Raw genomic sequence first — 26,739 nt, 5'->3', positions numbered from 1 at the left:
TTCATATGGAGAAATAAAAAGTCGAGAATTTCAATGGATTTAATGGGGAAAAAGTGAAAAATAAAGTGGCTTTAGCCCTACCAGATCTAAAAGTACATTATAAAGCATCAGTCATCAAAACTGTCTGGTGGTGTCTAAGAAATATATCAGTGGATCAGTGGAATAGACTAGGTGCAATATCAGGAAATGATTACAGTAATCTGATCTTTGATAAACCCCCAAAGAGTCCAGCTACTGGAATAAAAACTCTCTCTGACAAAAACTGTTGGGAAAATTGGAAGTTAATATAACAGAAACTTGGATTAGATCAACACCTCACACCCTATACCAAGATAAGACCAAAATGGGTACAGAATTTAGACATAGAAAACAGTATTATAAGCAAATTAGGTGATCAAGGAATAGTATACCTGTCAATTTTATGGAAAGGAAAGCAGTTTATGACCAAGGAAGAGATGGAGAACATCATTAAAAACAAATTAGATAATTTCGATTACATTAAATTAAAAAGCTTTTGCACAGACAAAACCACTGTAACCAAGATCAAAAGAAATGTACTAAATTGGGAAACATTTTTTACAACTAGTATTTCTGACAAAGGACTAAAATAAACTGAGAACTGAGTCAAATTTAAAAAAAAAAACCAAGCCATTCTCCAATCGACAAATGGTCAAAGGATAGGCAAAGGCAATTTACAGATGAGGAAATCGAAGTGATCCATAGTCATATGAAAAATTGCTCTACTTATTAGAGAAATGCAAATTAAAGGATCTCTGAAGTACCACCTCACACTTCTCAGACTGGCCAATATGACCAGAAAGGACGACGATAAATGTTGGAAGGGATGTGGGACATCTGAGACACTATTTAATACATTGCTGGTGGAGCTGTGAACTCATCCAACCTTTCTGAAGGGTAATTTGGAATTACACCCAAAGGGCAACAAAAATGTGCATACCCTTTGATGCAGTAATACCACTACTGGGTCTATACCCTGAAGAGATTATGAAAAAGGTTAAAAACATCACTTGTACAAAAATATTCATAGCAGCCCTGTTTGCGGTGGCAAAGAATTGGAAATTAAGTGAATGTCCCTCAGTTGGGGAATGGCTTAGCAAGCTGTGGTATATGTATGTCATGTCTATTAGAAACAAGGAGGGATGGGAATTCATGGAAACCTAGAGGGATTTGCATGAACTGATGCTGAGTGAGATGAGCACAACCAGAAAAACACTGTATACCCTAACAGCAACATGGGGTGATGGATCAACCTTAATGGACTTGCTCATTCCATTAGTGCAAGAATCAGGCACAATTTGGGGGCATCTGCAATGGAAAATACCATCTCTATCCAAAGAAAGAATTGTGGAGTTTGAACAAAGACCAAAGACTATTACCTTCAATTTTTAAAAAAGTTATCTTATTATATATAATTTTGCTATCTCATACTTTATTTTTCTTCCTTAAGGATAAGATTTCTCTCTCATCACATTCAACTTAGATTAAAGTATATCATGGAAACAACATCAAGACTAACAGACTGCCTTTTGTTGGGGATGAGGGGAGGGAAGCAAAGCTTAAGGGAAAAATTGTAAAATTCAAAATAAATAAATTAAAAAAAAAAGAAATTAAATTGGTAACATACTGTTAGGGAAATCGATGGGAAGCCAACAAAACACAAATTAAAAATGCACAAGGGGCAGCTAGGTGGCACAGTGGATAAAGCACCAGCCCTGGAGTCACGAGTACCTAGGTTCAAATCCGGTCCCAAACACTTAATAATTACCTAGCTGTGTTGCCTTGGGCAAGCCACTTAACCCCCATTTGCCTTACAAAAACCTAAAAAAAAAAAATGCACAAAAGCAGTGAGGTTCCATCTATTACAATGAACTTAGAACAAACACAAAAAAATTGATTTAAGAAATTTTTCAAAAAAAAAAACCAAAACTCAGATAAAGGAATGGGAGAAAAAAAGAGTTGGGGGATGGGAAAAAAGATTATTAGACATTTGAGGATTAAGAAACATCTTGAATAAAGGCAAAAGCCAGATTAGGGATCATTATCTTGTCTTTTTCTAGTTCCTCTTAGATTCAGGTACTTTATTTCTTACTTTTCTTACTTTTATTATACATCAACCTTTAATAGACCTTGTTAGCTGACACTGTGTAGGTTTCTCAATCACCCAGAGTTTTCTGGAACATATTTAAAAAGCAAGTCACTCTGTTAGATAAGAGAAATAAATTATTCAACCTTTTATTTTTAAAAATGAGACACTATTAATTTCCCTTTGGTTTTTTGAAGGGGAAAATGAGTGGTGCCTGATTTCCAAATAAAAAGTACAGTGGCCTCACTGATTTAGTACATGTTTTTCCAGGAATCTATTTTGAAAAACAAAGATTATCTAAGCTTTGTTGATTGTCTTCCTACATTTTCCTTTTATATATATAACTACTATACTTAATGATCTGATCAGATAGCCCTAGCTACCCTATCTAAATTTTTGACTGACACTTTCTTAAATTAGAAATTTTCACTTTCCCTACTTACTATTTCTTCATCTACATAATAATCCACTTATGTGCTTCATTGGCTATTTTTTCCTCTAAGGCAGGATTGGGGAACCCTTTATCTGCCAAGGGCTTTTTGGATATATTTTATATATACATCATTCATGGGGTATACTTGGTCAAACTTAATTAATTTGCCCCTAAAACGCTCCTAGATTTGTTGAATTTCAAGTCCTGCCTGCGATTGATTTTGGGGTTTTTTTTGTTTGTTTTAGGTTTTTCCCAAGGCAGTGGGGCTAAGTGGATTGCCCAAGGCCACACAACTAGGTAATTATTAAGTGTCTGAGGCCAGATTTGAGCTCAGGTACTTCTGACTCCTGGGCCAGTGAGTGCTCTATCCACTGTGCCACCTAGCTGCCCCCTGTGGTTGCTTTTAGATGCCTTTGGCCCACCCCTGTACTAAAGAATGTTTCTTGAAATTCAATCCTGGGTTATTGGCTCTTTTTACCTTATATCACATTTACTCTTTGGTTTCATCCAAGGTCTTAATGAAGCTGGTCCCCAAATCTCTAATTTTAGCAATGGTTAGGCATCCCAGTCCCATTTTTCACACAATGCAAAATACACTTAAAATTCTGCCATCATATCTAATTGTTTCTAGCTCTCTTCCTATTCAATATTTCTTCTTCCTGGTATCAACCTCTATCTCCCAAACTTTATTCATTCATGCTAATGGTGCCATTATCTTTATAGTTATCTTGGTTCAATGACTTAGTCATCATTGATGCTTTCCTATCCCTCATTCCCACCAATTCTTTTAGTACCTTCTTCTCTTCCTCCTCAGTGAGATGGCATTCCTTCTTTCCTTTCCAGGCTTACTACTTGCTCTCTTAACAATTAGTTTTAGTCTCCTTATTGTCTACTTTCTCTAATTTAGTCTATCTCAAATTAAGTCATTCTCTTTAATCAACTCCTTCCATCTGCTGAAAGCTCTCTCAGTGTTCCTCAGAGAAATTTAATGAGCACCATTGTCTGGTTTTCAAGGTCTTCCAAACTATGACTTTACCCCACCTTTCCAGTCTTTTCTTTCCAACTACTCTAAAATAGCCTTACAATTCTTCCAAAAAAAAAAATCTGACTGTCCTGGCTTATAGTGGTATATGAGACTGTTACACACTGTAGATCCTTATCTTTTTTTTTTTTTACAACTATTTTATAGATGGCATAAAGACAGGAACTATGTCTTATACTTTTTACATTCTCCAAATTCCTTCATACTCTACTTTTTACATTGTGGGTAATCACATAGTAGGCCTGTAATAAATGGTTTTAATTGATGGTAATATAAATGTGTGAGGAGACTGTCACCAATCATCATTATCTAACAAGATTTGTATTTACCATTCGTAACAAATGTATTAACTATATTTTTACCTCCATAGCTAAGACTGGATTCTGGTGTATTGGAGATGTCCAGTAGTGACCCGATAGAAAGGGAATGCTCCGCTGATGGGCGTTTGCGAGGGGGGAATGGTGATATGTCAGTCTCTCTGGCCAGCTGAGCAAGTGTCTCTTTTAAACGACGTCTCTTACGATTGCTATTTGGGGTACTCAAAGAAAGTAGTGACACTGATTTCTTGAGTTCAGGAGTATTAGCCTAAAACATATATACATGTATACATTAACCAAACTGTAATCCAATTTGTACAAAATTCAGATCTTGTACATTTATTTCAGATTAGTCTGAAGTAATTAAGTCATTGTAATTGTCAGATAATAACATTTTGATTAACTTTCTAAGTATGATTTTCAATTTTATGCTAGGAACATGGGAACTTTAAAAAATCATGGAAAGGTTCTCTATTTAAATTTTTTAATTATGAATTTATTAATATCATCACTTTATTTATGCCTAAAAGACAAATAACATTTAGTATTTTATTTAAAATTATTTTCTATGACTACTAAGGAAATTTTGCATAAAGGCTCATATAGCTCAAGACTTTTTGTCCTTGGGATAAGAATTATGAAATATTCCACAGATTAAAAGGTGTCACATTTATACCATTAGTTCATGTTCTCTCTGAATGCAATTAGAAATAATTTTTATACCTTTTCATATAAATACATAGATTCTCCAGCTCTGGCATCCATCTGAATACTGCCCCAAAACCACTGAAAAGGACCAAAAAAACTCCACTTAGAAAGTTTAAAATCTGTATTACAGAACAGAAAAATTTAAGTACATAGAAATAAAAGCATCTTAACAAAAAGTAATGCATCTAGAAATTGTATTAAACATGTGTTAAAAAAAGGAAATGAAAAACATAAATTAACCATCATACAAAAATGTATGCAAATGTCTAACAATTAGAAAAATGAATATTTTAAAATTTAAATTTAAAATTAAAAGAACTTTGAGTCTCCACCTGAAACCTAAATTGACAAAGATAATAAAATACAAACTACTAGAACAGGTGTAGTTTAAAAAAAAAAAATAAGTACAATTTTACTTTATTTATGATACGCTACCTATTTGTGGAGAAACATAAGATTATTAGGGAATATACATGTTTTGGCTAATATCAATTAATACTAGCATTCAGCTCTGAAAAATCCAAGTATTTCTACAAATTATTTCGTTTGTCCCTCACAACAACCATGGGAATACACATCCTTATTTTACAGCTGAGATAGAGAGAGGTTTAAGTGATTTGCTCTGAATCAGATAGCTTCTGAGACAGGTCCTCATAAGCACCAAATTCAACCCCACCACCCTATCTTCTATGTATTTTCTACCTCGTCAGTCACTCTAGTCCCACTGCCCAGTCTTTGTCCTAAAATCATTGACAGGGGAAGTGGCAATCAGTACAAAAAAACTGTGTGAGAAGCAGTGAACTCTGAGGATACAGAAAGTAGCGGGGTCTTCATTCCAGTAAGAACCTCATGCCTGCTCGCAAGGAGTTCCCATTCCTCAGGGAGGTTTCTGCTTCAGGCCAGGCTTGGAAGGTCTGGCAAGGGAGGGGAATGCATCTTTAGTATTGTTTCAACTAATAAAATCATGTCCTTTTATTAAAGGATTCATCTGACAGTGGTGAGGAAGTGAGAAGGTTCTTCTCTGGGTCTTGGCAGGGGCACAGACAGGAGGTTCTCTGGACTATTATCTGGGGGAGGAGAGAGGAGAGAGCTGCCATTCCAAGGGCCATTGGCCCTGTGGTGGCAGTTGGTGGTAGTTGGTAAAGGTTCTCCACAAAGGATGCACCCCTTCCCACCAGCCCCAGCAGGAGGGTAGCAGCCTGGATCATGCCAGGTCAAGTGTTGCTCTTCCCTTGGGTCTCCTTTGCCCATTGGTGGCAGTTGGTCAGCAGAAAGGTTATCCTATTGCTCTGGAGGTTGGCCTGGAATCTGGGCCCATATAATAGTAAACATATTCAAGACAAGAGGAAAAACTAAACAAGTTATAGCAGGAAAATAACAGAATGTTACTGTACCATGTAAAATGCACATGTAAAAATAGACCAAACTCAAGTTCAGGAAAATCTAGGTTCAAGTCTTTCCTAGGACACCCCACCCCACAATGGCTATGTGACCTGGGCCGAGTGAGTCACTTGACCTTGATTGTAGCTGACAAGTTGCTGCTCATAAGTGTGTGGAGGACTTGGGGGCTGTCTTTTGTCAGTGAATTCACTAGGGTACACACCTAGCATTATAATCAGAGCTTAAAGGTAAGGACAATTTAGTCACTAAGCATAATTTCAAATGCCTGTCCAAAATGATTAGGACCCTATACAGCTGTACCAACAGTTCCATTAGTGTGCCTCCAAAGTCCTTTCAATACTGATTATTCCCCCTCTTTAACTACCTTTGTCCATTTGTCTAGGTATGATATAAAACCTCAGTTATTCCAATTTACATTTCATTATTAATGATTTAGAGCATCCTTCAAATAACTTTCACTCTTTTTTGCTGTTCTAAGGAAATGGCTGGGCAGGGGGACAGTGAGGGAAAGGGAAACATAACAGGTGTAAATTATTATTGGTTGGAATTTCATATACCAGTGCAATCAAGTTTGGATGAAAAAAATAAAAATGATGCATATGGAAAAATAAAAATATAGAAAGATGAAACAAAAAAGGAATCAAAACCACTAAAGACAATAAACAATAATTTCATATTATAAATATAGAAAATAAAATAATGATTAAAAACTAGTACAGTGAGGGTACTACTAAGATAGTTCTTATCCATACCTTTTGAGGAGAGGACTTTAAAATGATCATTAACATTTCGATTTATACAATCATTTACAATCCTGTTTTTAATTTCCATTTAATTTTCTCCCACTATTTCCATGTCTAAATAATGATTGATCAATGGAAAATGAAATCATATTTTGATATGCTTCAAGGAATCCTCCATCAGTATAAAGCACAAGCTGGACACAGTTGCTTGCCTCTGCAGTCCTCCTTGCTCCACCCCCCCCATCCCACCTTTGAGTCCTCTAGAGAGTAGCTGGGTAGAGAACTGGGTGCTCTCCTCTAGAGCAGAGGTTCTTAGCCTGCAGACCATGAACTTTTTTTAAAAAAACAACTCCCCTCTAATTTCATGTATCTGAGAACAAAGTTCTGATAAGGGTAGTTAGTAGTCTTCTCCATACAGAAGAACCCCAGTTTCAGGGCTGGTTTGGGTTTATGAATATTTCTTGGAGACCAGAAAAGCCGGGGAGAAGTCTGACTGTTATTCCTCACACTTAGTATAATACAAGTTTTATCTTACTCAGAGCATACTGAGATAATATATATATATATATATATATATATATATATATATATATATATATATATATGTATATATGTATGTATTTAGTTTTTTTTGCAAGGCAAATGGGGTTAAGTGGCTTGCCCAAGGCCACACTAGGTAATTATTAAGTGTCTGAGGCCAGACTTGAACCCAGGTACTCCTGACTCCAGGCCAGTGCTCTATCCACTGCGCCACCTAGCCATCCCTCTGAGATAATATTTTTTAAAAGATTTAACAAGTAGAAGAATTACTTGCCTCTTGTTTTACAACATACAGTTTCTTGGAAGGTTCAAATGGAAGCTCTTTTACTGCATTTTCTTCAACTATAAGGTGGGTACACCGTTCATCTCCAACTGGCAAATAGCAACCTCCTAAAGTCAAATGTAAGAGCCACAAGTCACTAAAATGTTTCTTTCTAAATTCAAACATTTTAAAATTTATGGAACTAAACAAGATAAGGGGAGAAAACTAATTTCTCCTAATTCATCCTCATTTAATTATAACAATAATATCACCTTGCATTTCAGTCATTTCTTCCATATTAGCCTTCTCCTCATCTGAGAATCCCAGAAAACTCAGCATGCAATCTTGAAATGGAGGGACTTTAAATTCATTTCTAAATTCATCAGTTGCAGCATAGAAATCCCTAAACACAAAGAAAATCAATCAACCACTCCTTACACTTTTTGCCCTAGGCCAAGTCCCAAGTTGGGCACTGCTTTCAGGGGGCTTACATTCAGGGTTGGAGGAGAAGAGATCAAGAGTCTTCACATGTAAAATGGAGCTAAGCTGGGCCCTTACAGAAATTAAGAGAGCATGCAGAAGGCCCAGGCAAAAGGAATGGGTATCTATATGGAGAAACACAATGAGAGAAACATGATGAACAAGCAGAGGAACAGAATATGAGGCAGAAGGGAACCTGGGGCCAGGTGGTGAAGGGTTTTAAAAGTCAACTAGAGCTTGAGGACTTCATACTCAATTTTGGAAGTAATGGAAAGAAACTAGAGTTACTGAAGTAGGGAATATCCCTTTGGCAGCAACAATCAGGAGATGACTGTCATGGTCTAAAGCTAAAGTGATAGTCCTCACCTTACAAGTGTAGTTAAAAGAAAATCTAAGATAGAAATGTGAACATCTGTTAACTAAATGGCTATGTGACACAAAGGGGAATGGGAAGTCAAGGATGATTTGACTAGGTGGTGAATCCAGGAAACTGGAGGGATGGTGGTAGCTCTGAGAGGGAACAAAATTTGGAAGAAGAATCGGTTGGGGGGAAAGAAGAGTTATAATACTGTTTGTCCTTCATTTTCAAAGAAGACCATGACATCAGGGAGTTAATACCATGACAAAGCATGTGAACCAGATTTGAGTGAGGGGTTGGGTGGGTAGGGGTGCTGGGCTAAGTCACCAGCCTCACTTTCTCCTCCAAAGCCATCTGGGTCCAGTGGCCAGGACAACTGGAGATAACCCTGAATGCAGGGCAATTGGAGTTAAGTGACTTGCCTGAGGTCACACAGCTAGTAAGTGGCAAGTGCCTGAAGCCAGATTCAATCTCTCATCCTCCTGAATCCAAAGCCAGTGCTTTACCCACTGTGCCAAAATTCAAAAATGATAACTAGACCAAACTGATAAAACTACAAATTGCTCAGAGGCTCTGGAATCTGAATATACAATCACTGAAAAAAAGTTGATCTCATTCAAGTAGAAATTTGATATAGTTATTTATTTTGCATTAATGACATGAATTCCAAAGAAGGCTAAGATCTATAAAATTAAGATGGTGAAACCACAGGATCAAAACCTACAGAACCAAGAACCTCAGCCTTCTATTTTCCACCTATTCCCATCATCCTACTAGTAGCACTAACTGTCTAATACCGCTACTAAATCTCTACTCCTCCCTCCTTCAACTCATCGTCATAATGCTGCCCCAAAAGTATTTTTAGATATATATTTGGCCCTATCTCATCTCAAAGAAAAAAAATCTTTGCCATCTCCCTATTGCTAACAGTAAAATTTCAACTCTTTTTCCCAGAATTCAAGAAGTGCCCTAATTGGCTACCTTCTCATACCACTTACTAAGCCAATCTAGATATCAAGGGAATGAAGTAAGGGGGCAGCAGGTGAAATAAAAGAAAAAGAAGGGGATATGAGAAAGACCACCAAGAAACACGTGATAATACTCGACAAATGATTCAATGTGGAGACAAGAGCCTTTCATCCATTTTATTAAAAATTCCCAAGTTGATTGTAGAGAGAAAGCAATAATATATAATGAATCCTCAATTGTGGGGCTTTTCTATCCATGTCAATCCCATTGAACTGTGTTCCCTTAATTATTCCATGAAACCTTAAATTTCTTTATTTAGGAAGACCTACATCTAACTTAATAGACTAAATTCTAGTGAGATAGATATATGGAAGAGATGTAAATACTTAAACAAAACACCTACTGTTCATTTCTTCTTTCCCAGGCCTTAAAAATCCATTCTGGCTTCATAATAGGAGTGCCTAGACTAACTGCAACCTAAAATAAATGAAATCAGTATTAACGATAATGATGAGTCAACAATTTAAGGATATTCATCTTAAAAAAGTTCCAATTTTAAATGTTATAAAGAAATTATAAATTATAAATATAAAGCTTGTTCAAATTCATATTTTTCATGTAATTTTTGAGACAAGACATATGGAAAATATCATAAAAGAAAAATGTAAAGTGTCATACTATAAAGGTAAAAAAATTGTTGTAAAAAACTCCAAATAACTCAATTATTTTCTTGTAGTGGAATTTATTTTAGTTAACAGAAGTGTCCCCAGCAAAAACCAGAATTCATCATCACTACTTTCTCCCTAAACTATCTATTTCTAGAAAAAGTAATGGCAAAGACAGTCTCTTAGAGCTTGCCATACCCAGTACCCCTTAATGTGAGTGGCTTTTTCCATTATTCAGTCCAGGGCTCAAGACTCTACTGAAAATTCCTGCTAAATATCAAAACTTCCCAACTAGGACTTCAAAGAATTCAAGAAAAAATAAGATTCTCAGATCTCTTACACATTCTATAAAGCCAGGATAATACTTGAAAAGGAAGTAACACTGTTAAGCTCAAATATTTCTTTTTCCTTGTAAACAGAAAATATAAATTATGTCACACAAATGGATATAACCCGGTCATACACTATTTATACAACCCAATTTTTCACTTATTACCTATTACCCAAGTAGCATTTCAATTACACAAGACTAGACTCAGTTGGCTATGCTCATTCTATACCTTGGGAATGTGATTCATTCCCACAGCTTTTCCCAAGGCCTGTATTCCAAGTCTTTTTCTAAGCGTCAAAAGAAGCCAGCCAGCATATAGAGGTGTCTACCTTAGTAGCACAGTGGGCTAACATTTTGCATATATCAAAGTATGATAAATAACTGCTCCCTATAAATCCCATAGTTCTCTTCAATTCATGAAATATTTATTAAGCACCTATTTTTTTTAATCGGGGTTTTGTTGTTTTTTTTTTTGGCAAGGCAATGGGGTTAAGTAGCTTGCCCAAAGTCACACAGCTAGGTAATTCTTAAGTGTCTGAAGGCAAATTTGAACTCAGGTCCTCCTGACTCCAGGGACTCCACTGCACCACCTAGCTGCCCTCAAGCACCTATCTTAAACAATGGTTCAGCAGTGGCGACACAAAGACAAAAAAATGGCACATTCCCTCCCTCTGGAAAACTTTATAACACCTAATAGAGAGGATAGAGATGAAGTACAATACAAGGTAGGCTACAATAAGAGCAGAAGTACAGACAAATATTAAAAGAAAATCTAGGGGAAAAACAAAGCAAAATCAACATGACTTCAGGAAGCAGGGAAAACTGTATTTACTAGATACTTCCACATTTCATAAGTCTGAGATTTAATTGATATGGATTTCTACCACCAGAAACCACAATCGCACTAACACTTTTTACTGAAATTTCCCTGGAAGTGGTGGTGGCTAGCATAGTAATGAGTGTCTTCAAACTTAGCTACGCTCCTCTTAGAATGACAGAATTAGAATCGATCACTGGACCAGTAGTTGAGACTTGTCAAGGGCTCCTAGGGGGTCCCCTGAACTTTCCTTTTTTGAGTTGACACTGGACCCAGAGCAGGTAGGAGGCTCTGAAAGTCTTAAAGACAAAGCCTCACCTGGGCTGCCATAATTTGCTGTTTGTCCTCCCAAGCTGGACTCCTTGTGTGTCCTTGGAATTCAAGACAGGACCAGCCATTCTGTGCCAAGAAATTTGCTTATACAGCTATGGGAACAAGCTTATCTTCATAGTCTAGCGGTTCCCCAGGGATAAAAGAATGGGGCTTTTGCCATCACCTTGTTCCTTCCCCTTTACATTCTCTCTACCTACCATGCCACACTCCTTCCTACTATCTCCTTCTTCTTTGTCCTACAGTCATAAACTCATAAAAAAAGCAAACTTCTGCATAAACTGTAAACACTTTGGGTTCCACATGAATGTTCATTTCTCTTGCAATAAACTTGGTTTTCACATGAATCTCATGCTATTGGGATTGCCTGTTTAACAGGTTCATACATCCTGGTAGGATCTTTGAGAGCTTGGGCTCCACTGACATTGTACACAAACCATAAAAAGTCAGAAGAGGGTTTTGGTGAAGTTTTTTTATATATACATATATATTTAATGACCATAAATTAAGCATGAGATATCAATAATACTACCCTATACCTGGTTAAAAAGTTCAGTTAGGACTGTAATTTTAAAATTCCCAAATAATTCATATTTTATATTACAAGAGGCCCTCAGTGAGGTGGGTTAAAAATCTTGGTTAAGTAGAAGAAAGCTTTGGTCCCAGAAATAGCTGAGAGAATACTGCTATAACACATAATTTACAAAAAAGGTAATCTGTTATGTGAAAATTAAAGATTCACCAAACCATACATACCCTGAATTTTTCTCCTTGTGTACAATTTGCCACCAAGTGGGTAACTTTAGAGTTAAAGTCTTTTCGAATAGTTCCACCCATGTAATGGGCCAAAGTCACCAATTTGACCTCAGGAGAAAAAAAACAAGTTACACATTATCAGTGTAAACTTGTTTAAAATTAAATGATTTTTACAAGATTTTTCATGAGTACACAAATTTTTATCATATATATTAAAGACTTATTTTAAATAGCAACAATAACAGTTTAACCTTGAAGAAAATAGTGTTAGAAAGAGGTTTCAAATATTTGAACCTAAGTAAGTTAAGCAATGGTATAAATGTTCTATTTACATTCAGTACCTTTCCCACAAGGAATACCACATGCTGCATCAAATTTGAGCTTTTCCACCTTCAGCAGTCTATATTTTATCAAACTGATTTCCCCTTATCGCCCTCAAAAAAAGCAAATAAAATCAGATATTAAGTTCTTATGACTTGCAATATTCTGTGAATCAGAGAAGCAAGTCTTTGAAGTCTGTGACAGCACATTTTTTAAAGCTATCTATTCAACACCAGTTAAAAGTATAAACTGAAAACAGTCAAATAATCATTTTTTAATTAACATCAAGACATGTTAAAATTTTCAGATAATTACTGAATTTTAAAATTCTTTTCCAGGTTTGATCTATGACTTTTAATACAATTTCTTCAAAAACTGCTCTGATTAAGATTTTTAAAACCAGTTGGTCCATGCTCTTTCTTCCTTTAATCATCTCTTTAAAATGACAAAAGTACAAATAAGGTTTTCAATGCTGTTTGCAAAATTATAAAAAACCCTTTGAATGGTAGTTAGCATAATTAAAGAGACTTACAAGTTCTTCTTTCTTCCTAAATCCCGTAAAACACAGCACCAGATTCAACATGCTTGCACAGTACAGAGGGCGGCCGGAATATGGCAAAGGCTAAAAGATAATCAGATTTAGAGCTGGAAAAGGGACTGTCAAATCTAAGCCTCTGATTCTATAGATAAGGAAACTGAAACAGAGTGGTTAAGTGATTTGCCAAGCATCACAAAACTATGGTTAGTTGTTCTTTATTCTGGAAAAGAACCATGACCACAAGAAGATGACAAACAAGTAAATTGAATTTAAGTGAGGGAAAGGACTGTGCAAAGTCACCAGACTGTCTCAGGTCTACAGATGGCTCTTTAAACCCATTCAGTGATTAAGAAAGAAATGAAGCAAAAAAAATGACCTCTTTTACCTGGTCAAAAAAAAAAATCTTGTAGAAGACCCTCAGAGTTTCTGGTCAATACAAAAACAATTGTTATTTTAGAGTTTACCTGCTAGATTCTTTCTTATCACTCTGAATCTTTTGCTAATAGGTTTCCAGTCAGTTACACTTAGTCAAGGTTTAAACTCAGTAAAAAACAATTGCTTCTATTTTGGCCAGAAATCCTGAGGGTCTTCTACTCCCAGATCTTTTTTTTTTTTGACCAGGTAAAGAAATTGTTGTGGTTTTTTTTTTTTTGCTTCATTTCTTTCATAATCACTGAATAGGTTTAAAGACCCATCTCCAGATCTGAGACTGAGGCTGGTGACTTTGTACAGTGCTTTCCCTCACTTAAATTCAATTTTTTTTAACTATGAAAAAGAGGTCATTTTGTAGTTTCACTTCTTTCTCACCTAGCTTTAATCACTGAAAAGGCATTGTCTCAAACTGAGACCTGATAAAGGCAGTAGCTTAAAAAGTCCAAGGTCTCCCACCTCCTCCAGGGCCATCTCTAGCTAATTCTGATCCTTATCTGGCCTCTGGACCCAAATGGCTCCAGCAGAGTGAGATTGGTGACACTGCACAGCCCTCCCTCACTTAAATCAAAGTCACTTGCATTTCATTGTATCATGTCCCTGATATCATGGTCCTCTTCAAGAATATGGGACAAATAACTTCCTGAGTAGCAGGAACTGCCCTACTGCTGGCTAACTGGTCACAAACGTAGATAATAGTCTAAGGCTGATTTAAACTCTCAAGTCCTCCCAATTCCCAGCCTAAGGCTTTTATCCATAGCACTATCTCATATTAAATAGGTTCATGATCACTTAAAGGCATCACTAAATATTTTTCCTTAGGTTCTTTCCTACTTGACTCAATCCTAGCTGATTCTTTAATAAAAATAAATATAATTGCTCAGGTAGAAAAGCAAAAGAAAAAACTATTTTTAAAAGATTTCCAAATAAAACTCTTTTATAGCTTCAAATATTAGTCTCCCCAAACAGTTTTCTCTTTAAGAATAAAACCACTCACCAAGAATATAAATTCCTAAATCAACTTAGGATAAGTTTACACATAACATAACAACATTACACTCATAGAAAATTTCAGAGTGATTGGTATGTTTATTTCAAATTGTATACTATATTGATGAAATATTATTTATAAACAAAACTGTGGCAAACATTCCCACTGCTTGAATTCCTATTAGTTATTAAAAATGAGTCAAAGAAATTTAATAAACATTAGATAAAGATGTGTTTTGCAGTTAAAGGAGAAAAAAAGCACTTTATTAAAATATATACATTTTGAAGATGGAAAAAACAAATTGAGCAATTTATCTAATATTCAGTTAGACAGAGATGGAAAAAGAATCCAAAATTCTTGATTTCCATTATGAAGGTTTTCTCCATAAATCTATCAAAAATGAATCAGTATTAAAAAAAAAATCCATCAGTATTAATGATCTCACTACCTAAAAGTATTAAATTATCCACTAAAAAATTTACTTTGAGACCACATCAAGAACTTCTAATTAGGTGACGGACACAGCAAATATAAAACTGGATAAGAAAATTCTTTTTTGTTTGTTTTTGCAAGGCAGTGGGGTTAAGTAATTTGCCCAAGGCCACACAGCTAGGTAATTATTAAGTGTCTGAGGCCACATTTGAACTCAGGTCCTCCTGACTCCAGGGTTCGTGCTCTATCCACTGCACCACCTAGCTGCCCCTGGATAAGAAAATTCTAAAGGAACATGGAAATATAAAAACAAAACAAAAAAAAATATGATGAACTCTATTTTGACTCAAATTTTGTTTAGACCATATTTAAGAGAAACAGTAAAGGGGCCAGCCTCAGAACCAGGAAGACACCTTTGACACATACAGACTGTGTTTACTCCAGGAAAATACTTCAATGATCTACAGGTAATAACAGGAATGTGGAAGAGGCAGCTTGATGATAGGATGCTGGGACTCTGCATTACACTGGCTGGAGTTTCCTATATTAGTGAAATCTTTATTCCTATAAATTTAGTTTCATAAGATACTAGATTAATCACAATGCTTTCATTATGTAATAGGAAAACATTGATAACAATATTACAACTGCTATTACTTCTATACAAATGATTTTTCTATGGGCCTACAATTAAATCATGTTTTATCATAAGGTACAATCACCACTCTTCTAATTCATACTACAATCATACAATACCAGAAAATAAGAACTAGCATCTTAGTGGTTGGGTACTACTGAATCACAGAATGGAAAGTTAGTATGTACCTTAAGTATCCCCAAGTCTAGATCAATACCCTTATTTTACAGGTGGTCCCAAGATGTCAAAAGATTGGACCTAGATCTCATAGTTAATAATACAACAGTAACAACCCAAATTGGAGGAATTCTCAAGCAAGTGTTCTTTCTTTCTTCTCTAATCTTCTTTAGATCTGAACTGTGATTTCATTGGTATAGGATATTCCTGAGAAGAAAACTCCCACTATAGAGTCAAATGAACAACACCTATGGAATGTAGTTTTAGAGAATGAGTGGTACGGCCAGGATCCCACAGTCATCTGTCATAGGCAGAACCCAGGTCATCCTCCCTTGGAAGGCTGGCCCTGTATTGGTTATGCCACCATGACTCCTTTAACAACACTAGTACGGTATAGTAGAATACAGCAGATATATTGCAAAGTCACAAAACTTACTATATATAACACACATGCACAAACAGTTCCAATACTGAACAATTAATTTTATATTCTTACCTCCCCATTTTTTGCACAATTTAGTACAATTGGGGGTCCAAGAATTCTATAATCGGCCTTATATAAGTCACTGAAGACAGCATCCTGAAAGTCCATGACCACAAATATGTTTTCAAATTCTGGCGAATCTGAATCTTCAAATTCCTTCACTGATTCCATCGTTAGATGGGGCACTTTTATCTCCTTGATGTTTTTAATGAAATATCAGAAGTATAAATTATGCATACACAATTAGTTAATAAAGTCTAAATAAAGATTATATATTAAATATAATTTATCCATCCAAAAAATTAAACATTTTAGATGTTTATCTATATCAGTATTACATTTAAATTGAACATTGAAAATGCTTGCCTTAGTCTATATATTGCTACTACCTTATAAACTTTCAATTGATTCTAGACTGAAATTCCTGAATGGATACTGATCAAACATCAACTCAATTAACATGGACATTGATGGAAAATACAGAATGAGGAATGACAAATTTAAAAGAAGTATGTTAATTATTTCCATGAAAATAGATCAAATATTCTTCAGCAATGAGTGTTACATTACTGTACTATCATATTAAATATCATTATATTATTTCATATCATATTTTATATATTGCACCTTTTTGTTCTAATATAAAAAAGTAATATTTAATAAATGTCAATGCTATACAGATCTATAATTTTGGCAGTGAGAATACTTCTTCCACCAACATCCACCACTCTTTAACTTAATAGAGACTTTTGAGTTACTGTAAGAGAAAAATTCAACAGGTTGTATTCAAGTTGATGATAAGCATTTCTGAAATCAACTAGGCTTGTCTTAAATAGGGATTCAATCATAAAAGTAACAAAAACTTTTGTTTCACGCTTTCAAGTTTTAAAAGCATCATACATATATATCATTTGAGTCTCTCAACCACCTTGGTAGGTAACTGTTTTAGTACACTACATAGACAATTAATGTAACTGAGATCAATGATCTGATCAGATTACTAAGCTAATAAACCAGTGGTGGGGATGGAACTTAAGTGTTTCTAATACCAAGTTCACTACTTTATCCAAAAACACTGGACCTCTACTCCAATCCTTTCTAGCTTGGTAGGACTACTAGATTCTGCTTTCCATAAGCAGAGATTTTGGAGACCCAGGGAAACTATTATCCAACAATGAGGCAGCAAGGGACATGTAATATAATAAACACTATGACAAAGAATAAAATTTAAATAAAAATAATAAACATTCTAGTCAGGATTAAATATTGAGAGCAAAGAAAATGTGAAATGGATCAGTAAAGATTGCCCTTTACCTAAAATGACACCACGACGAACTACTATGACTATAGCAGCATCAAAGGAAAAGAGTTTAAAGAAATGATAGACAAAGACAACCCAAAGGAGTACAAAGGGAGTAACTAATGAGCTACTATGAGCACTTAGGATGTTGATTTTTTTCTAAAATGTATATAGTTATAAATGTAGGTTTAATTCACTTTTCATGTTTAAATTTATGCAAGATAAATTATTTTAAATGAACATGTATCAAAAATGAACAAGTAATCTAGCAAAAAATCACTTGCCTCCATATAGAATAGCAAGTTTTTCAGAGGCAAGTGAAAAAAGAAAGAAGACTTCATTTTTACTACATGTGTGTTTTAAAATGAAGCTTTCTCTTTTTTTAAAAAAGCATTTTTGGGCTAGTAAATTTGGGGGGTTAGAAGCATATTGTGTAAATAGATTGGAAAGGTATTTGAATGTCTAGTCCAGAAAATTTGAAATATTTTCATATGCTCATGTATCATACTCCCAGTTTTTGGCAAAGTTCTTTGATTCTATTTTTGTCAAGATTTCAGAACTTCAGAGTGAATTTAAAATTAATGGAAGAAGCTAGTTTAAAGGAAAATAAGAGACCTTTGCTAAAATATACTATATTCAAATTTTGCAATAGCAAAATTATTTTATAAAATAAATTTCATCAAATATACATATGTTATAGTGAGGTTTTACTGCCAGTTTCAAAATTAAGTATGAAATTAGCATCCCATATTTTCTTTTCAACTAGCTTCAGAGAAATCCACCTCCGTACCAAATTTAGGTCTGATTATCAGAGTGCAGAATAATAACCAAGTCAAAGGAAGAACAGCATGCCACATGCAATCAAGACCCCTGACGTACCATGTTAATAATACTTTTTATTAACTTTTCATCCGTTTTTCCATGGCAACTTTCCTTTATCTTTAAAACTGGGACTTCCATTATTTTAATGGTCTGTGGAAGAGAGACTTGGGTATGAGATTATCAAACTACTAAACTTTGGGCAATCATGCAAACTTAAGGAAAGGAGCCATGCGCTACGTAGGAGATTAAAGGGGTAACTCATACCTGTAAGGCCCTTACAAGCTCTTCTTGTCTTCCAGCTTCTTGAACCAGTATAACTCGAGTTTCAATCTGAGGCATTTCTTCTGTGAAGGGGTTAAAAATACATCACTACACATATCAGAGATGACTAGGGATACTGCTGTACTGACAATTCTACTAATCTTTCTTCAGTTCACTCACCTTCTAATATGCCTTGAAGATTCTATTAAATTTTAAGGTGGTGAGGGGGAGGGGAGAAAGGAATTGTCAAATATTACTTCAGGGAATAGGAAAAAAATGTTACAAGATACAATTTTCCATCTAATAATTTCACAATCCCAAAACAGATTGCATGTGTGCAGAAAAATGATGTTATAAATATAATAGAATTACTCTCAAATTAGTGTTTAGTGAATACTGAAGTCACAGAATGTCAGAATTGCTGTTCCTCAAAGATACTTCATCTCTGGACTCCAGGCTTGTTTACTGTCTCTCATGCCTGGAATTCTTTCTTCTCTAACTTTTCTGCTTTTCTTCAAGTCCCAACTCAAATTCTACCTTTTACAGTTAGACTTTCCTAATTCCTTTGTTTCTAGTATTTTCCTTCTATTGATCTTCTCTGTATCCTGTAGAGACTTTGTCTTCATGGTCAGGCTCAGCAAAGATTTACTGATAATATACTCATATTTGATGGTTCTTTATTAAAGAAGAAACACAAACTATCAAGTCCAACCCACATGGGGAAGAGAACCCCCCCAAATACATCCCAGGGTGACAAGTAGTTATCCCACTTCTGCTTGAAAACCTCCAAAGAAAGCAGCTACCACCTCAAAGATAGGTTTCATTCTATTTTTTTCATTTTTTAAATTATTCAGTTGTGAAAAACATTTAAAAACAAGAATTTTTTTATAATTACCTTCAGCAACTGAAGCAGATCCAATAAGTTCATTTTCTTGAGCAATTTCAGGAACTTTAGAATCAAAAATAGATGTATCAGCCAAGAGGCTCTTCCCAGCAACAGACACTAATAAACTATTGTCAGCCATTATTGATTCTTCTCAAGTCTTCTACCTAAAAGTTCATAAGAGATTTAAATTCAGAATAGCAAGATTATTTTAAAGTGATTTGTTTATCCAGTCCAGTTTAAGCAGTTTTAGGATTAAAATTACCTACAATTTCTTAAAAAAAATTTAATTATTTCTTAAGAATCTTCAATGTCTATCAATATACAGTGTAATCCAATGATTGAGTTACAATATTAATATTGCGATTTGTTGGATGCTTTACTAACATTCAGTATAAAATAAGAACTAAAAACACATAACTAAATTCAAAGAAAAGTCAAGAAAGCTGTTTCCTTAGTAACCCTACATGCAATATTGAAGAATATGCATAAATCCTAAGATATTCATACATTGTGTTCTCCCTTTCTCAGTGATTAGTTTTCATTCCAAATAATTTAATGTGTTGACAGAAAAAAAACACCCTGATTACTGCTCTTCCTGGTGCTAGTGTATAAACAGAGTTGGTCATAGCTTCAGGAAGGCCTAAGTTCAAGTATGCATCCTTCCTGAAACATATTAGCTGGGAGACCCTGGACAAGTCATTTAACCTCACAGTGCCACAATGCCCTCTTTGAGACTAAGAATTGCAGAGAAATGTATTGATTATGGGTGCTCCCTCAGCCAGTGCAATCACCAGATCTATGCTCTGCATCCTCAGTGTCAGGCATTATATGGAGGATGTAAAGATAAATTAGATGACTTCCATGATCACAGAAATCACCTCAAGGGTCCTACAGTCTAGGCCCCTCACATTATAGAGAAAGAAGTGAAGGAGTAAATAAGAATAACTACTCCTCAGAATCAGCCTCTCAAAAATAAGGATAAACATCCATTAACTGTAGCTGCATGCTGGTGCTATCTTGAGCCCTCTTCTCTCTATAATCTCCTTCTGGATGACCTCACTTCCCATGGATTTAACTGTCTCTATGCAGATGATACACATCTCATTTCAGATCACTAATAATATAGCAACTATCCTAAGTTCAAGTCCTCATCTCTCCCCTTTCCTCTGGACCACTGTAATTGTCTAATCCAGCAGTTCTCAAACTTTTTGGTCCATTCACCCTCTTAATCATTGAGGATCCTAAAGAGAATTATGGGGGTTAAATCTACACATATTTATCATAAAAATATTAGAAATTAAAACTGATAAATTTTAAAAATAGTTACTAATTTAAAAATGAGTCAACCTACAACATGTTAACCAAGTAATATTTTTTATGAAAGGAACTATGTTCCCAAAAATTAGTGCTAAAACTGGGACTGCTACAATAATGATTTCTGCAAATCTCTTTAATGACTGGCTTAATGGAAGACAGCTGAATTCTGCATTCAACCTATTGTGATTTTTGGTTGAGGTAAATGAAGAAAATCTGGCTTCATACAGATAGATAATTAGAAAAGGGATGTATATCTTAAAAGGAAAATAACAGCTTAGTGTCTATGAAATGTTTTGACCTTGCAGATCCCAGATCCACAATCTAGAAATCACTGGCCTCTTTTCCTACCTCAAATGTCTCTCCAATCCATTCTCCCTGGAGCTGCTAAATCAATTTCCCAAAGCCTAGATCCAACCAACAAACTCTAATAAACTCTGCTCAATAAACTCTAATGTCTCCATGTTCCTCCAGGGTCAAACACAATCTCTTTGTTAAGCACTGGCTCCTTTTCCAAACAAACTCATTGGTCTATCCAAACTGGCTTGTTCTTCAAACACAGCATTACATTAGTCTTATGTGTCCCCATGGGACACCTTTCTCCTCCACCTCTGAAATTTCTGTCCTTCAAGATTTAAATTTAAATGCTATGTTCTACATTTAGAGTTCCTGGGTTCCCCTCCTCCATTCAATTGATAGCATACTCCCTTCCAAAAGGTCTTTCCTTTCATTTTGTATGTTTTATGTGTACACACACACACACACACACACAATGTATGCATATGTTCTCTCCCTTTGGAACATGAGCTCTTTGAGGGCAAATGCCTGGTACACAAATGTTTGCTGATTGATACTACCACCCTCCACAGTCTGTGTCTACCTAGAAAGCAAAGACTTCTTTCCTATTTGCCTTTATGTTGGACAAGCTTAATAAATTCTCTTCTGACTGATATGAATCAAGATCCTTCCTGACTGAGTCACAATTGTATTTGAAAACTTCAAGATAGGATTTTCCCTGTTCAGAGGAAGCAGGGTCATTCAGCTGCTAAGAGAAACATTTAGCCATCTCCCTTGAAAGAGTCTGAAAAAAGGACAAGTCGCCCAGGTTGGGGCTTCACATCTGCAAGCTGTCTACTTCCAGGATGAAGTGAGTTGAAGGAGAACAAGAGGGAAGTCAGCCTCCCAAGTGTGCTTCAGTCAGGTTTTCTTTTCACTTAAGTGACTCATTTTGTTCAAAAATGAATGCCATGTAAAATACTGAAAATTCTCATTTGCTCCAGTTTGTATATTGTTGCCATGCTCATTCCTGCTACCTAATTTAAAGTCCTAATGACTTAGAAATAGTGTCTTAAGTTTTTCCCCAAAAGTACTTGGATAATTGTCAGTATGTCAAATGTAATAAAATACTTGTTTCCTGATGGTCTTTATTTAGTCTGAGACTTATTCAAACATATATTAAGCATCTGTGCACATAGTTTTATGCTTATTATATAAAATCATAAATTCTTATAGTAACTTTCAATCAACTGAGGATCAGGTGTATGATAAACCTCAGCAAAAAACTTAATGATGGAAGAAACTATCAAATCATTACAATCTGTGTAAGAGAGGCTCTTAAAAAAGCCCCTTGCTGAGGCTGGAACTCCTAAGATGATAATAGACAATCAACATCAACAAACTACACTATTTGCTCTCACTATAGAATTTTTAGTGGTACTCCAAGGTAAACAATGTCTCTTCAGAGGAATTTTTCCAGGGAAAAATGTTCTTAATCAACTTTTTAAAGCAACAGGAACCATACAAATCATCTTGGAAACCCTCCACATCTCTTCATCTCTCCCCCCCAGATCTGCCTTCCCTTTAATGCTGTCCTTAAATTCCAATAAAAGGGGGGGGGGAGGATTTGTTCCTGTTTTTTAAAGATTTAGACATACTCTTTTTTTGGTAAAGCAGTGGGGTTAAAGTGACTTGCCCAAGGCCACACAGCTAGGTAATTATTAAGCGTCTGAAGCAGGATTTGAACCCAGGTACTCCTGACTCCAGGGCCGGTGCTCTATCCACTGCGCCACCTAGCCACCCCGAATTAGACTTATTCTTGGTGTCTCTGTAAAACTAATAAAGAAAAATGTAAACTTAAAAGAGTATGAATGATCATATTTGTAAACTACCTCAGATTACTTGCTATCCTAGGATTAGGGGATAGGGAAAGCTGGGAAAGAAAAGATTTTACAAAAATGAATGTTGAAAATTATTTCTACATATAAGTGGAAAAGTATTTTTTTAAAAAAAGAATGATTTTTAAAACTAAGGTTTCTTCTACCCTATCAATTAGCTCTTTCAAGCTGTTCCACAGCCAATTTCTGACTCATGAATTTCCATGGAATTTCAAACAGAGAAGTGACAAAATTATGATCTACACTGAACGATCAATAAGATTCAAGAGTTCTTTGGGAAGTTAGGACTTAAACCAAAACTATCATTTCCATGAATTCATTTAATAAAGAAGTGTCTACTATGGCTGGCACAGATGAAAATGTTACAAAGAATACAGGAATTTACATTAGTGGTACACAGTGTCCTTTTGCTACTCCTCCAAACATATTTTGTAATTTTCTTACATAAAGCTCACACATTAATCCTTAGCTAGGCAAGGGTAATATACATATACATATACACATACATATACATACACACAGATATATACACACAGATACACATATCCATACAATATGTACATATATATTCATACATATATTTTATATGAAATATATGTACACAGATATACATATATGTACAATATATACACATATATTTATGCATATATTTCATATGGATATATACACAGATATACATATAGGTACAATATATACACATATATTTATACACATATTTTATATGGATATATACACAGATATACATATATGTACAATATATACATATATTATACATACATTTTATATGGATATATACACAGATATACATATATGTACAATATATACACATATAGTTATACATATATTTTATATGGATATATACACACAGATATACATATAGGTACAATATATACACATGTATTTATACATATATTTATATGAAAATATATGTACACACAGATATACATAAATGTATTTGTACATATATTTATATGAGCATATACACAGATATGCATGTATGTACAATACACATATATTTGTACACATATTTTATATGAAAATACATGTACACACATATACATATGCTTTGTATGAATATATACAGATATACAGATATGTGCAATATATACATATATTTGTACATATATTTTATATGAATATATACACAGATATACATATATGTACAATATACACACATATATTTTATATGAATATGTATTTATATATAAAAACAATAAAGATGAAAGACTGCAAAAGTCACTTTCAAGACCAAATATAATTCACGAGAAGAAAAATTCATTATGAAGCAAAAGCTCTCTTTTCAAGGGTCCCTGCCTTGAATTCGCCTCCAGGGGCCGGCCCCTCCGGGGCACGGGATGGGCACCGGATGGGCACCGGGCTCCTCCGGGGGCATCCCTTCTCCACCCCGGCGGGCAGCCCCAGGGCCGTGTGCAGCAGGCGCCTCATGCGCGCTCGGGGCGGGGCGGGGCCGGGGTCTCCTCCCTCCGGCCCCCCCCCCCCGCGGGGAGCGCGCACATTTGGCGCCTGCTGTGTGCCGGGCGCTCCCCGAGGCCTTCGGGGGGGGGGGGGTCTCTCCGGCCCCCGTGACCCCCGAGGGAGGGAGGGGGCGGCCCACGCGCGCCTCGGCGGGGCCCACAGGCCCGGGCCGGCGGGGCTTAGCTTCTCCCCGCGGGGCCTCCCCGCCCCGGGCCGGCCCCGCGGCCGCTCACCTGCTGTCCCGGCCCGCCAGGCCTCCGGCCGCATCCGCCATTCCCCGCCGGCCGCCGCCGCCGCCGATTCAAAAGTGAGCGGCGCCCCGTACGGGCCTCGCCCATTGGCCCGGCCGGCGCGCACGTGTGGCTAGTCTCCTTCCCATTGGTCCGCGGCCCCTCGGAGGGTGTGTCCGGCCTGCGATTGGCTACCTCCGCTCCACCTGCTCCCTCCCTCCCGCCTTCCTCCGGTCCGCCGCCGCAGGCGCGGCCTGATTGGCTGTGCGTGCTTTTCAAATCGGCCCAACGGCTGGAGACGTCAGAAGGTGGGGAGGAGAAATGCCCGGATGTGGCCGCCCCCCGGCCCCAAGTAGCAGGTGCGTCTGCCGCCGGGGCCTGCGGCTTCCCACATCCGGGACACCGGGCCTCGGGTGCGAGCTCTGCGCAGGCGCGGGGGCGCGCTCTGGCGCCCCTCCCTGCCCCCGGGTTCCCAGTCCTAGATTCCGAGCCAGGCTTGGGGGGGCCGGAACTGGGGACCAAGAACGGGGAGAAGGCGGGGGTCTGGGCCGTGAGACGGTGGGCATGCGGCCCAGACCCCCAGAGCAGCAGGAGTGGGGGTCTGCAGGGGCTGGAGAGCAAAGACCTGGGGGCAGAGAATGTTCTGGAAGAATTCTGGGGGGCCACCGGAGCTCCCCTTTAGCTCGGACTCTATGGCAAGTGCAGAGATTGCTGCAAAAGTCGAGGGCACAGAAGGGGGCCGATGACCCAGAACCCGGGCCTGATGGCACCGGAGGAGCCGCGACCAAGCTCTCACCTCGAGTAATTTGGGGAGAAAGGGGGCGCCAGCGTGTGGGATGAAAATCCACTTAAAAGCATAGAGACTCCTCCGAGCGAAAAACGGTTTTTCTCCAGAAATGGGCACACGCCAAGTCTCACAAAGGTAGTGAAGCTGGAGGAGCTGCCCAGAATTGACAGTCAAGCAAGATGATGGGGCCTAGGGCGGCTGGGGGCTGCGGTGGGCAGAGCCCCGGCCCTGGCGTCGGGAGGACCTGGGTTCGAATCCGGCCTCAGACACTTCATAATCACCTAGCCGGGTGGCCTTGGGCCCGCCGCTGAACCCCATTGCCTTGCAAAAATATAAACAAACAAAAAAATTTACCTCTCAAGCCAGTTGTAATAAAGTAGCTTTTCCTAACCTCTCTGCTATTATATAATTATCTTAAAAGCAGAATGTTTTATGCACGGCAATAGTCAATAATTAAGCTGTGAATCATCGCTTCATCCATATAAATCCATTTAGACCGCCTGTTAGGTTACACAAAGCTGGTATATAGGATTACTTTTCCTTGAAGTGATAGGGAGGTTCTGCATTTGTTGCATTACTGACAGTAATTCCAGATGACATTATTCCCATTTATTTAATTCACAAAATTTTCAAAGCAAAAAAGGACATTGGGGATCATGCAGGACCAACCCATTCATTTTCCAGATGAGAAAAAAAAAAGCCAATCTTGAGGAAGGGACTTCCCTGTGTCACAGTTAATTAGTGGCAGTCAGAAGGGTTCTACTTCAAATTTAGTGCTCGTTTCATAGCACTATGAACTTTGTTAATTAGATAGTTTATCAGCTAAATATAGCGATTTAATTGACGCTATTTATAAAAGGCACCAAGATTTTTTTACCCTCACTAAATGTGCCTTGGATTTAGTGAATGCTAAGTAGGGTTTTGTGAAATAACCTTAATTATGAGATGACAGTTATAATACATAAGTATATTTTATCTAAATATAGGAACACATTACTAACATTCTTATGTGTAACTGGCTCACCCTAGATTTTAAAGGATTAAAGTTTCCCCATTTCTGAAATGAGAATCAGAGATAGCTGTAAGGTAGAACCCAAAGTCTCCCTTTATCTCTCAGTGTCTTAGGCAACTGTCTGACAGCAATTGCTGATCTGCATTGAGAATGGGAATTTCCTCAACAGGCATAAGGAAATCATAGATTTCTTTTTTAAATGATTTATATCT

At 36.8% G+C, this 26,739-nt stretch overlaps 1 protein-coding gene across 1 annotated transcript in view; it reads right to left on the bottom strand.

The window, feature by feature from the left end:
- Nucleotides 1–24,799, bottom strand: part of ECT2 (epithelial cell transforming 2) — a 68,162-nt gene extending 43,363 nt beyond the window's left edge. The window contains exons 1-12 of the mRNA XM_074190934.1: nucleotides 24,732–24,799; nucleotides 19,544–19,698; nucleotides 18,652–18,731; nucleotides 18,445–18,537; nucleotides 16,278–16,460; nucleotides 13,110–13,199; nucleotides 12,257–12,364; nucleotides 9,761–9,834; nucleotides 7,823–7,953; nucleotides 7,563–7,678; nucleotides 4,620–4,682; nucleotides 3,942–4,164 (exon numbers count right to left, since the gene is read on the bottom strand). Of these exons, the coding sequence (XP_074047035.1) occupies nucleotides 3,942–4,164; nucleotides 4,620–4,682; nucleotides 7,563–7,678; nucleotides 7,823–7,953; nucleotides 9,761–9,834; nucleotides 12,257–12,364; nucleotides 13,110–13,199; nucleotides 16,278–16,460; nucleotides 18,445–18,537; nucleotides 18,652–18,731; nucleotides 19,544–19,673 (1,291 nt within the window). The 5' untranslated portion in view covers nucleotides 19,674–19,698; nucleotides 24,732–24,799. The remainder of the gene's footprint in view (nucleotides 1–3,941; nucleotides 4,165–4,619; nucleotides 4,683–7,562; nucleotides 7,679–7,822; nucleotides 7,954–9,760; nucleotides 9,835–12,256; nucleotides 12,365–13,109; nucleotides 13,200–16,277; nucleotides 16,461–18,444; nucleotides 18,538–18,651; nucleotides 18,732–19,543; nucleotides 19,699–24,731) is intronic.
- Nucleotides 24,800–26,739: the final 1,940 nt, after the last annotated feature.

The sequence above is a fragment of the Macrotis lagotis genome, chromosome 6 (genome assembly GCF_037893015.1).
Source record: "Macrotis lagotis isolate mMagLag1 chromosome 6, bilby.v1.9.chrom.fasta, whole genome shotgun sequence".
Lineage (NCBI taxonomy): Eukaryota > Metazoa > Chordata > Mammalia > Peramelemorphia > Peramelidae > Macrotis > Macrotis lagotis.
This window is presented reverse-complemented; position numbering and strand designations above follow the sequence as displayed.